General features: G+C 38.7%; 1 protein-coding gene across 3 annotated transcripts in view; it reads left to right on the forward strand.

The window, feature by feature from the left end:
* Window positions 1-12,964, forward strand: part of LOC101864230 (nephrocystin-4) — a 92,029-nt gene that overhangs the window by 35,340 nt on the left and 43,725 nt on the right. For 2 of the 3 annotated variants that reach the window (XM_035970244.1, XM_005100243.3), the window contains exons 3-11: window positions 2,440-2,624; window positions 3,729-3,787; window positions 4,330-4,476; window positions 6,159-6,352; window positions 6,850-7,004; window positions 7,658-7,796; window positions 8,402-8,632; window positions 9,662-9,825; window positions 11,871-11,948. In XM_035970244.1, the coding sequence (XP_035826137.1) occupies window positions 2,440-2,624; window positions 3,729-3,787; window positions 4,330-4,476; window positions 6,159-6,352; window positions 6,850-7,004; window positions 7,658-7,796; window positions 8,402-8,632; window positions 9,662-9,825; window positions 11,871-11,948 (1,352 nt within the window). The remainder of the gene's footprint in view (window positions 1-2,439; window positions 2,625-3,728; window positions 3,788-4,329; window positions 4,477-6,158; window positions 6,353-6,849; window positions 7,005-7,657; window positions 7,797-8,401; window positions 8,633-9,661; window positions 9,826-11,870; window positions 11,949-12,964) is intronic. The other variant, XM_005100244.3, reaches the window with a different exon arrangement.

Raw genomic sequence — 12,964 nt, forward strand, 5'->3', positions numbered from 1 at the left:
CGTGCGTGCGTGCGTGCGTGCATCATTGTGCATGAATGTAATGAGTACATTTCTGTATTTATTCTGAATCATTGTAAGTTGTTTTGGTATATCCACCCAAAACTTACCAGTGGATCAATGAAGCTTGCCTTGTCATCTCATGTCATCTCATCTCATCTCAGTGTTTATGTGACGGTGAAAAGTAAACCTACAGAGGCCTAAAATCTAAGCCTGTCCTGTGGAGTTACAGAGAAACATCGAAGAGAGAAAGTATAAAGTGTAGCCTACTGATGAAAGAAGACTGCATCCAACTCCACAGGACAGGACAGTTACAGTTTTATGTCAAGATTGATATCAAGCTATAGTGAATGACATAAATTTTATGGTAGTCTAGGTCCATTAGGAGGTGGTCTGCTTTTGAACTTCAACACTTGGAAAAATAAAGTGTTTTCATAGTTCTTTTGCCAGTAGAATGGGAAAAATAAAATGCTTTCGTAATTCTTTTGCCAGTAGAATGGGAAAAATAAAATGCATTCATAATTCTTTCCTCGGTCAAATGTGTACCTTCTTCATTGGGAGAAATAAAGAGTTGTCATGATTCTCTCCCCCCTCCCCACCCATGTATAATGCTTTTAGTTTTAGTAAGAATTTTATAATATTTGTAACGCAATAAGATCATATAAGTGCTGGCCGTCGAATGTGATCTTATCATCATCATCATCCGGTGCCTTGCCGACTGGCATGGGCGATCATGGACCTCCACTGTACTCTGTCCTGCGCTGCAGCAATGGTGTCTGTTGTTCTTGCTGCTCCCAACCATGTTGTCATCTTGTCCAGTATCTTTTTCCTCTGTCTGCCTCTGCCTCTCTTTCCATCAAACTTTCCTGTTGTTACAATATTCTCTAATGCTTCTTTCTTCATTGTGTGTTCGAAGAAATTTGCCTGTCGTTTTCTTATTTTCGTGATAAGTTGTTTTCTATAATTTGCTTCAACCAGGACTTCTTCATTTGTTTTTCTAGCTGTCCATGGGATACATAGCATGTGTCTTATGAACCACAACTCTGTCGCTATAATTGTTCTTTCCAGCTGTTTATTGATTGTCCACGCTTCGCACCCGTATAATAGGATTGGCTCGATGTAACTTCTCAGTACTCTTTTCCTCGTTTCCAGTGACAGATTGATGTTTGTTAGTATCTATTTCATCTTGTGGAAGGTTGCTTTTACTTGGCAAATGCGGCTTTTAATTTCGGTGTGACATCTACCATCTGATGATATAATGGTCCCCAAATATTTAAAATGTTGTAGTTGCTTGAGAGTGGTATCATTGATTTTGATATTGCATGTTGGGATTGGGAGTTTTTCTGCTTATCACCATCGTTTCGGTTTTCTTGATGTTTAGGCTTAAGCCCATGTTGTCACTCTCTTGTACGATGACATTTAATAGATTCTGCAGGTGTTCTTCATCTCTGCTATTAGGACTGTCATCTGCATATTTTAGATTGTTTATATTATGTCCCCCTATCGAGATACCAGGCATTTCTTCTATGTGTCTCATGATATTTTCACTATACAGGGAGAACAAGTCTGGAGAAAGTACACATCCTTGTCTGACTCCTCTTTTTATCTGTATGTGTTCGCTGATGTCGTTTTCTATTCTCATTGCAGCAGTTTGATCCCAGTACATGTTTTTGGTAATCCTTAAGTCTTTCCCGTCGATATTAAGAACTTCCACCATGTCGATGATCTTGTCGTGCTGAACTTTGTCGAATGCCTTGGTGTAGTCTATAAAACATAAATGAAGATCTTTCTGAACTTCTAGGGCACGTTCTATTGTTGTTCTGATGACATATATGGCATTTACAGTGCCTTTGCCTTCAATAATCCACACTGTTCTTGGGCTATTTCTGGGAAAATTTTATACACTGGGAGAAATAAAGCGTTTTCGTAATTCTTTTTCCTGTGGAATGTGCACATGTACTTTTGACACTGGGAGAACTCTGAATATAATAGATGCGACTGTCGTAATTCTCTTCCCTGTAAAAGGTGTACTTCTACACTGAGAAAATTAAAGTTTCCTTGTAGAATGTTACAATTAAAGTGCTGTCATAATTTTTCTCCTTGTGGAATGGGAAAAATAAAGTGCTGTTGTAATTCTTTTCCTTGTAGAATGGGAAAAGTAAGTACTGTCGTAATTGGTTTCGGTGTTGAATATGGAAAATAAAGTGCTGTAATAATTCTTTTCCTTGTAGAATGGAAAAATTAAAGTGCTGTCATACTTCTTTTCCATGCAGATTGGGACAATTAAAGTGCTGTCATAATTCTTTTCCTTGTAGAATGGGAAAAATAAAGTGCTGTCGTAATTCTTTTCCTTGTAGAATGGGAAAATTAGAGTTCTGTTGTAATTCTTTCCCTTGTAGAATGGGACAATTAAAGCACAAGTCTTAATTTTTTTCTTTGTAGAATGTGTACTTCCACACGAGCATCCACAACAGCAACATCATCCTCGTGGTGGAAGTGACCGCGCACTCGGTGGCCCCCAATGGCCGACCGCAGCACGTGAGCTGTGGCTGGTGCTTCCTCCGACCCTTTGGCTCAGACAGTGGCATGCCAGACTCCTCACGCAACGTGCAGTCCCAGACACAGAAGTGAGTTGTCGTTTTCTTCTTGTTTCTGTTCTTTTGATTGTGGTGAGTTTTTTAGATTAAAAAAAATTGTTTAATCTCAGGTTTTGTTGTGATCTTGTCTTTTTTTGGTTTTTCTTTCGTTCTTTTAATTTTGTTCTTGTTGTTTTGTTTTTGTTCAATGGCTCTTGTTCTTATGATCCTGTTCTTTTTTTCTTTGATTTGGTCTTTGATCACCTTCTTTCGATCTTGTTCTTCGGTCATGTTCTTTCGATCTCATACTTTGATCTTGTTTTTTGATCATGTACTTTCGATCTTGTTCTTTTTATGCTGTTGTTTTGTTCTTGTTCCTGATCTGGTTCATGTGCCCCTCTTCTTTCATCTCTTTTTCTTTGTTGTCATCATGGTTATCGTTGTTGTCATTAAAGTTTTCCTTTTTATCCTTCTCCTTCTCTTTCTCTCTGTCATCCTTTTTTTTTTCACTCTCTTCATAAGATTACTGATAATGTTTGATAGCTGTATTGAAACACCTTAAACTCTAATTATATTTCCCTGAATAAAAAAGTAATATGTGACACGTCAAGGTTGAATCAGGCGCTCGTCCATTTTTGGGCATATGGAGTTATAGGAATCATCTTAAAGGCTGTCCATTTCCTTTGCTTTTGATTAAGAAAATATCCCTTCATCACGGATACAATTTGAGATATTAACGATTGAAGGAGGTAGGGGTCGTCTGGTTTCAGAGGTAAAATTAGTGAGAAAATGGCACCAAATTTTAGTTATTTCCTTAGCTTGAGAGTGCGAGGAAACTTTAAAATTACATCTTTCATGCTTTTAATCAACGTTTTTCAGTACAATCCACACAGAAATGTGTTCTGTAATGGGCATGAAAAGGGTAGAGCCAAAATACCAAAATTAGATAAAAATTCCCAAACTTGCGGAAAAATGCCAGTTTCTTCACTTTTATTATTTTGAAGAGCGCCTGATTTCACCACGCTGCCTCACATATGTTTGTTGTAGCATAGTTCAAGTTGTTTCTATACTTCAATTTTCATAAGCATTATGAACTTAACTGACTATCTTGAAACCAATCTGTGGTTTGAACGTTATTCTCTCGCCCCTCCTCAGAATTCAGTTGTATCATGGATCTCCCCGAGCATTGTACTTCATGGATGAGCCGCTTGAGGGTGAGATGATATGATTTCTTTACTTATTTTAGTTTTTTTTCTTTCATCCTCTGTTTCTGTTGGGTGTTGAGGGGAGATGCGTGCCAGATGTGCAACTCTGTCCTTTGAGATGTAGTTTATTTGTAGACACCCTGATTGAGATTGAACCAGTAGTACTAGTTGGTCGCTTTTAAGGACAAGCGGGCTAACCCAGATTTCGGGGTTTCCAGAAATCTTGACCTACACCAAAAGTGGGCATTGCTCTACCTATAGGAGAAGTTTTGTTTTATTGGTGTGTATATTTGCTTGGTTATAGAGAAAACTCTTCTTGTCTTTTAAAGAAACTAAACAAGGGTCCAAAAACTTTACCTTCGATTTTCTCAAAACAGCATTTTTTGGGATAGCCTCCTTGTGCTTAAAAGCGACCAATTCATTTATAGAGGCACCAGCTGTCACATAGGTACAGTTAGAACCAAGTAATAATGCAAAACACAGTTTTTTTTTCTTAGGAAATTAATTCTCGTCATCTCTTGTCTTCTATCTCATTCTTTGTGTGACAACAGGAAACCAGCTGCTGCGTGCTGTGGAGGGGTGTGAGCTCAACTGCAGCCTAGCCTCCCACAAGGCACTGCTGCAGATCGTCAGTCTGTTGCCAGAGAACACGCTGGTGGACGCCAATGACACCGTCCCTGGCATGGTGGACACGACAGGTCAGTACTGTGGTTCTCAGCCTGCTGTCATAAATAAGAATAATATATATATATATATATACGACTGCTCAGTGTACGACTCAGGTATACGTATTTTTAAAAAATGGAGTGTGACGAAGTCATACACTAAGCCGCCCGTCTGAAATGCATGAGTTGTTAACTGTTATTGTTGATGAGTGTTTGAGATCTGGTACTCTCAATCTTAGAAGATAAAACTATACTCTTTGTGAGCTCATGATTCAAGGATTCTTTCTGTGGTGACTGTTAACTTAATTAGATGTACGTGTATTTATTAATCTTCTGATTTTGTCTCAGAGCCTATTGTTTGGGTAGCTGTTTGGATAGTGCTGCTGATTAGTCCTTATTTTTGTTCATCTATGTTTCTTTCTGTCTGTCTCGCTTGTTTTCTTCATGGGCTAGATTACTGTTCTTCGGCCAATGTGCTTCCCTTCACTCAAAACAAAACTAGCACTTGTTGCTTTGTTTAGGATTTGGCGAAGGTGTTTTAATTAAGAAAAATTAGTGGGAACATTGATAGGCAGAGAGGATGCCTTTTTGATGACTAGTTGGTATCTTTGGAAAAGCCTTCCTGATTCATGATATGTGAGTTAGTTTCTGAACAAATTAAAAATTTATTATGCAGAGGAAAAATGATGATTGCAGTATTTTGCATTTGTGGTAGAAATTAATCTTAAGTAAAAGTCATGATAAGCGTGTGGTAGGGCAGAAATTGTGGAAAAGTGTCTGTGGTTTAGTAGTTAGGTGCTTTTCTGTTGCACGCAGGAGACCCCAGTTTGATTCCTGAGTGGGGAGAATTTTTATTGAGTGTCTTGGTCTTTCTGCTGGAATGTTGTATCCCTCTCAGCTATGGTTGGACTTGACAGGCGGAGCCGGAAGCTTGCCTCCTAAATAATCTAAATAGTGTTCATGCAGGTGTAAAAACACCTACATTAAAACAATAACAACAGCATCAACAACAAGACATTGAGTTTTGTACTTTGATTTATCAGAGTATCGTAATGTAGTGCAATGAAAGGCAGTTATATATTTGTGCATGCTTAGGAAGAGTTAACACTGCACAGTTTGAAGGAAGATCTTAAATAAGTGAACATTGCATTATTTTTGGTTTATTTACTTAATTAGTGTCAGAAAATGGGGGGGGGGGGGGGGGGGGGGTGGAGTGGCTCAACAGATATGATGTTTGCCTGTCAACCCAGCAGTCTGAGGTTTGATCCCTGCTAGAGTTGGGTTTTCTTTCTTGTTTTATACTCCCCCTAATCAAAATCAATTTCTACCCAAACGTTATGTCACTGTAGTTGTTTTTATTACAAAGAGTACCTTCAAACAATGACCTATGGGTACCTGTCAGGCAAGGGATGATTCTACATTCTATGTAGATGAAACGGCCATGTATTTAGATACCAACTGCACTGTGACATGAAGATCTTTCAATCAGTTACCTTCTGATCTTTAGCAGAGGTATGCAGAAGAAGACAGAAGAAACAGAGTTGCTGTGTCGATGTCAATAAATAGCAATTGTGCGGTGTGCAGGTTTTTTGTCTTTTATTGTTAATAATACTTGGACAAAAAAAAATACTTTATGTTATTTTTATAAGAATAGACAAGCCATTGTTTGTAGACACCCTGATATGTAGAGATTGAACCTTATGTCATACTTCCAGGTGGGGATCGATTCAAGAAGCCACGTCTACAACGTCATGTCCCCATTGAGATAGACGGCTTGGTCCTTCACCTACAGCCCAATGTGGACAAGTTTGAAGAGGAGTTGTGTAACTTGATGCGCGAGGATCGGTCTCTCCGAGAGAACAGACCGAAAGACTCACTGGATGTCTGCATAACGGAGCGAAGACTACAGGTGAAAGAGAAAAGTTGATGCATTTTTGTAAATTGTTTTGCCTCAGGACTTGCCTTGATGAGGCATGGTTTTGACATGATCACAGTTCTTTGCTGACATGCCACTGTATTAATATGCTCTTCGTTTTTGTACACATTTCGTCCCGGAAGTGAGATATCTTGGCTTATTTGACGACTTTAAATATTTTGTCACCTCTCTTGTAGGGGATCCTAAGGTGGTTCTAGAGCATCATGGGGCTGTGGATACTCTGCCTTCTAACTTGTGGTCCCAAATTGTTAACTTATAAGGGGATAGATGTGGCATTTTTGGGAGAGGGGGGGGGTTTGGAGGGGAAGGGGGTGGAAGAGGGGGAATGTTGTTATCCATCAAGGCTGTCTATTTATGACTCATAGAGAAGAAAAAGGGTGGGGAGGGGTAAGGGGCTTTATAGCGTCCCATCTAGACGTCATATATGTTTCTACATCATGATGACTCGCACGTATATATTTCCATGCTAGGTGGGTGTGCACAACGGCTGGTGTTATGTGGAGAAGCCTAGTGTGTTCCACCTGGAGAAGCTGTCCGGTACTCCCAGCCGCAAGCCCACGGCCAGCCCATCCATGAGACGCAGCAGTCGCTTCCACATCCGCAGGAACAGCACGGGCTCTTCTAGGTATGACGGAACAACAGCTTGTTTTTTGTCTCATCGTCTGGTTTGTTGTTGATATTTTTATCTTTGTTTTTTTTCTTCTTCATCGTCATCTTTATTGTTGGAAACTAGAGTGAAAACAGGGAGTGTTAGAAAACCCAAACCATTCCAGTATGATTACACAAATAAAAATATTTTGTTGTAAATTTGGTTGCCGTTTTGCAGTCATGGTTTGTCAGGACTGTCATCATCATTACTGTTACCATAAGCGTCATGGCTTGTATAATTTTTAATAATATTTTTTATTGTATTATATTTGTGATTGTCTTTACCATTTTTTCTCTGTTTTGCTCAGGTGGCAAAACCAGTCTTCAAGAGCAAAAGCAATGGGTTTTGCATTTTATGTCTTTTGAGAAAAACTGTCTTTGTAGAAAATGAATATGCGGTTACGGAAAAATTGCATAAATGTCTTTTAAGCAAAAACTTTTAACAGCATATCATATTCAACACAGATGCGATATTATTTTTTTACAATTTGATATTTCTATGAGCCTTTGTGTGAAGTCTTGAAATTTTTCGTAAGTTTGCTTGCTCCACCCCCTCACTCCCCACCACCTCTACTCTTTTTAAAAACCTCTTTTTTTTACCTTTCATGCTGACTGACTTTGATGATCCAGTGGAGGGAGTGCAGGGCATACGTTTTTAGTTCTGAAGAACAAGATCCAGATCAACGAACTGTTGGAAGACCCAATGTGTGCGGTGGTGTTCACTCTAGAGTACATTATAGGGGAGCCCCTAACTGCCCAGGATCGCAGGGTGAGTAGTCACAGACTGGCCGGTGGTCACTATGGTTATGGTTTCTTCTTCTTCTCGAATATCTTTAAATGGACATCTCAGTCTCTAGTGCAAAGGCTGCTGTTTGCCGCAGGTCCTCCAGGCTTCAATAGACTTTGGGTTTCTTTGCCAAGGGTTGGGCCAATATTACTTTTTAAGCGCTGTTAAGGTTTGATAGTTACTTTTTTTGTAGCTCAGCGAATATGTTGTGAATACTATTTTCAGCTCAATTCCTTGTTATTTATTCTTTTTCTGTATTAGTATCTGTGTTTTGGTATAGGTTTTAGGAATGTCTATGGTGTTGTCAAATATTTTACTTAGAATGTGAAAAGTATATAAAAGTATATATTGTAACTATTGAAACTTTGGGGGGAGGTGAGGGGTCCTTAGTTTATTAGTTGAAATGAGGGAAAAAATCCGCTCTTTTGTTCATAGATATATATGCTTGGCTTTTCTGCTGAAGATTTATAATTAATATGAGCCATTCCTTTTTTTCTATGAAGTTAGTTTCAAACAAAATTTCTGTAGTATTTCCTACTGCATTGACCGATTTTTAAACTCAAAATTTGCATTTTTTTTTTTTATAGCAAAGTCACAGTCTGGCACGGGCTCACTCTCGCACAGTGAGCGTTCGCTGGGCTTCATGGACTCCGTTGCTGCACCCCAACACCATGGATGTGAAGATGGCGCTGGTGGGCGGGCCGCTGCGCTCCCCGGACGACGCCCTCGTGTACAAAGTACCGGCCACAAGCATGCAGGACCAGGCTGTGGCGGTCACCGCGGGAGGTCTTCTGGAGTTCCGCTGGGCTAAGGATGGGGTGAGATTTGATAAATTTTATTGATCCACTAGGGAAATTTTGGCTGGGTACACAGGAACATCATTGTACAAAGATTCAGCATCAATACAGAAATGCTGTCGTTACATGTACGCACAAATGATGCACATACATATTACAAGAATTCGCAACTCACTGGCACAAGTGTATAGGCCTACAATGTGTCAATGGGCATGAGCTCTGTTTTCCTTGGGCATGCTCTCTCTGTCTCTCTGTCTGTGTCTCTGCCTCTCTCTCTCCTTTACTCACACTCACTCACGCACGCACACGCACACACGCACACACACACACACACACACACACACATACACACACACACACACACACACACACACACACACACACACACACACACACACACACAGTCACACAATCACACATAACACACATACAAACAGTCTCTCACACAAAAAATCACTCTCCTCTCTTCCATGCACATCAAGTGTAAAAGTGCTAATAATATATTATGGAGCTGGGGTATGAAGAATTGTCATACTAGATCAGAATATTCTTTTCAATGGGATATGAGGAAAGAAATAAACATTTTAAAAGTTCTCTATTGGGATATATGGAATAGTACAAAAAGTACAAAAATTATCACCTTGATCGGGTTTGTGAAATTGACATGCTGAGTCAAAAGGATCTGATGGTTGGGGTGAGAGAAATGGGGTTTGAGGTATATCTGATTATCTATACAGAGAGGTAAAAGGATGCAATGAATGTGTGTCTGTGCATCTGTACCCAGGAAGCGGTAATGTATGTTGGTGCACCAGTGTGTGTTTGTGTGTCTATCCCCAGGAGACAGTCAGTTTAGATTGTAAAGCACATAGAACTTGCGTTTGAGCGGAAATTTACACTATACAAATGCTATATTATTATTATTATTATTATTATTATTATTATTATTATTATCGTTATTATTATGATTATGATTATCATTTTGATGATGATGATGATGATGATGATGATGTGTGTTTGTATATCAGTGTGTCTTTGTGTGTCTGTCCCCAGGAGGCGATGATGCCATCAAGCCACTCTCTGGCTGTGCCGGACTATCGTGGCATCGGCTCTGCGGGTTCTCTGCGGAGTGATGGCAGCGAGGCTCTCATGTTTGACATGAGCTCTGGGGCTGCTGGGGACTACATGGGGAGGAAACCTCCAATTGGGAAATTCAGGTTAGAGAAATTTATTTGGTCTTGGAAATTTGGTTCAAATTCTGTGCATCAGATTGTTTTGAGATTTATCCTGATGATGTATTTCGATTGATTGAAACTACAAGGCACTCTGATTTTCAAGCATGACGAGGATGTACCAATGTCCCTGTTCCCACTCTCTCTCTATATTTGTCTGAATAATATAATTTGATAGGTCGATGAGCTGCAAGTATGAAAGTTTCTGAAAACTGTTATGCACTCTTTTCAGTATTAGACACATTTCTTATAAAGGATATGTGTTGAATTTTTAAAACACTTCAAAAGTCAGTGCCTTGTGGTTCACAACATAATATGAAACATCTATCAAAACAATTTCTTTCTCAAAATTTTGATATGGGTTTTGTGTTCACTGCAAATCTTGTCTTCATGTAATAAAAATGCAAGAGAAATATGTTTGCTGAAGTGTGCTGCAGCTGAAGTTGTCTAGTAATTAAAAGAAAAGTGTAATTTTTAAGCCTTTTGCATGTTGTCTTGTTGAGAAAGGCACATTACCTGTTTACGTAAATTTTTGTTAAATGTTTATTCATCATCATTTCCCCTGTCGGAGCAATGTTGTGCTTGGCTGAAGTGGAAAGAGTTTTGTAATACCACTGTATTTTGATTTTTGCACGTAGATTGATAAAGTGCATGAGCTTTTAAACTAGTCAATATTTTCTTTTAGTTCAGAATTTGTTCTTTTTTGGCCATTAGTGGAAATGGAATAGCTTTTTGACAGGGAATCTAATGGCTGGAGATTATTGAGTGATGGAAAGAATACAATTTCCAGTGAGACCAATGAAATTTTAAAGCAGATTATTTATTTAAAAGCTTCCTTTTATGACTAAGTCAGATAGCTTAACTTTTTTTTCTTTAGGCTATTGTGACCAGCAGAAAGACCTTGTTGTTTCAGCTGATATTTTATTATTTGCAAAATGCTAAATGCATAAGTCTTAGAACTGCATATTTTCGCAGAAGAAAGACATTACAGTAGAAAGAAATGTGAAGAGACATGAAAGTTTTGCCCATATTTTTTTTTGTTCCGGCATATCATAGTGTTTGTTAATGCACACTGATAAACCTTGCTCAATTTGCTCTGGAACTTTCTTTTTGTTCTAGTGCATGTTATGATGTTTCTTCTAGCTATAATGTGTGGCCATTGTTGTGTCAGTTTCATGTGAGGACAGCCAGTGACTCAGAAACCTGGTGAAATGTGACTGATGTTGGGATGATTGTGTTTATGTTTATATATTATATGTGTGTGTAAGGGAGTTTGTATATATATATGTGTATGTGTGTGTTGTATAAATGTATGTGTGTGTGTTTGTGTGTGTGGGTATGTGTGTATGTGTGTTTTATGGGTGCGTATGTGTGTGCGCGTGTGTGTTTATGCTGTCATGTACAAAGAATTAGTAAGATTGTACTGAATACTGTGGTATGATGCTTACTTCGGAGAAATTCTAATGATGCAAGTGCTGTAGTTGTTGAAGTCACTCTGTGGATATTGTGATTATTGTGTAGTCATTGGTATGTGATGGTATCTCTAGTGAAGTTTGCATGACTAGTATGGGTTGTTGTATTGCCATAGATGCAAGGATGAATTATGAAATGAGAGGATTAGTGGGGACAGAATTGTTAAAGTATTATGGGTTACTCACAGTCTGTTTTGAGAAGCCTCTTAGTCTACTATATGTAGCAAGGAATATTTTTTGTTCTTCTTTCTTTCCATGTTAGAATTGATTTTCCTTGTATTGTAGTACACATGTTTAGGGGACACCACTGGTAGATCTACTTTTGTTTGAGAAATTAAATGAAGTGTGTTTACCAGTGTCAGTATTAATAAATATCAAAATCGATTTCTTAGGATGCTTTTTCAAGAGAGTGAATCATAATGTAGTGTACTATCTTTGCTTTGGGAAGAACATTTACTTATGGTGCTACAGGGTGTCGTGATTGGTTTTTTTTTTCGTGGTAGTAGTTTTGTTGTGTTGTTTTGTGACGGTGTTGGTTCCTCCTCCTGCCTGTTTCAGCCAACCCAGGCACAGCGTATTCTCCACCCGGAGTATGGGGGTCGTGGGTAGCTCCGATACCAGTCTGCCTCAAGATGGGTCAGCGTCACTTTGTGTGTTTCAGTGTTACCCCCTTTTTTTCTTTGTTGTTCCTCTCTTTCTTTCACTTGTTTTATATATATGCAGGATGGGGTGTTTTGTATAGCGAGCGCTTTATGCACAGCTGTTTGCCTACACTGCCAAGAACTCTTGATCCAGTATCTATCTCATTGTCAGTTAACTATGCTCAATGGTTGTGTGATTTTTCTTCTCATCACTACTTCGAGATGATGGTTTTTTAAAATATCATTATATATGTACTTCATTTTTACTCACAATGCACTTTTGTCTTTTCTTTGCTTTGCTGATTTCTGCCTTTAAAAATTATTTACTTTTTAATTAAGAAAAGGGAAAAAAGTTATCATGATTGGAGGCAGATGTGATCATGCCTGTACTGATTTGTACAACTCGGAATACCTGGCGCCATGCAATATATGGTGTGTGAAATCACATGGTTTTTGTAGAACTGGTGTCTTTCAATGGTCCTTTGGTGATAATGAAATTAATAGTTCATCCTGATTTTAGAGAGAAAAGCTCTGAAAAGATCTAATCCATTCACATGGTTGTATGAGAAAATGTCATGGATAGACTGTATCATGTTACTGAATTGGCAAGGAAGCTCAAATGTGAGGCTGTTGAGTGAATACTTTACTAGCTTTTATCTTTGAGCTTAATTCCATGGCAGATCAGTACTCTTACAGTTTTTTTCTCTTTTGTTCCCTGGTAGTTATTTCTTTTTGTCTTGTTTTTTAATGGATCAAACTGTACTGTAAAAGGGCAGAGTCCAATAGTTTTAGAAAGTGCAGAAGAAAATACAGTCGAACCTTGTGTCAAACGGCCACCCATTGTCATTAAGAAAAGTGGCTGTATAACACAGGTGACCGTCTTAGGCAGGACTGATCAAAATGAAGGAGGTAAACCATTCCCTTCTTAAGTCCAAACCAGGGCTGATTCAGGCTTAGGACTGCTGAAGGGGGAATTCAAAAGGGTTTTTTGTTGTCTTTTGAAAGGGGGGG

Source organism: Aplysia californica, unplaced genomic scaffold (genome assembly GCF_000002075.1).
Source record: "Aplysia californica isolate F4 #8 unplaced genomic scaffold, AplCal3.0 scaffold00241, whole genome shotgun sequence".
In the NCBI taxonomy this organism is placed as follows: Eukaryota; Metazoa; Mollusca; class Gastropoda; order Aplysiida; family Aplysiidae; genus Aplysia; species Aplysia californica.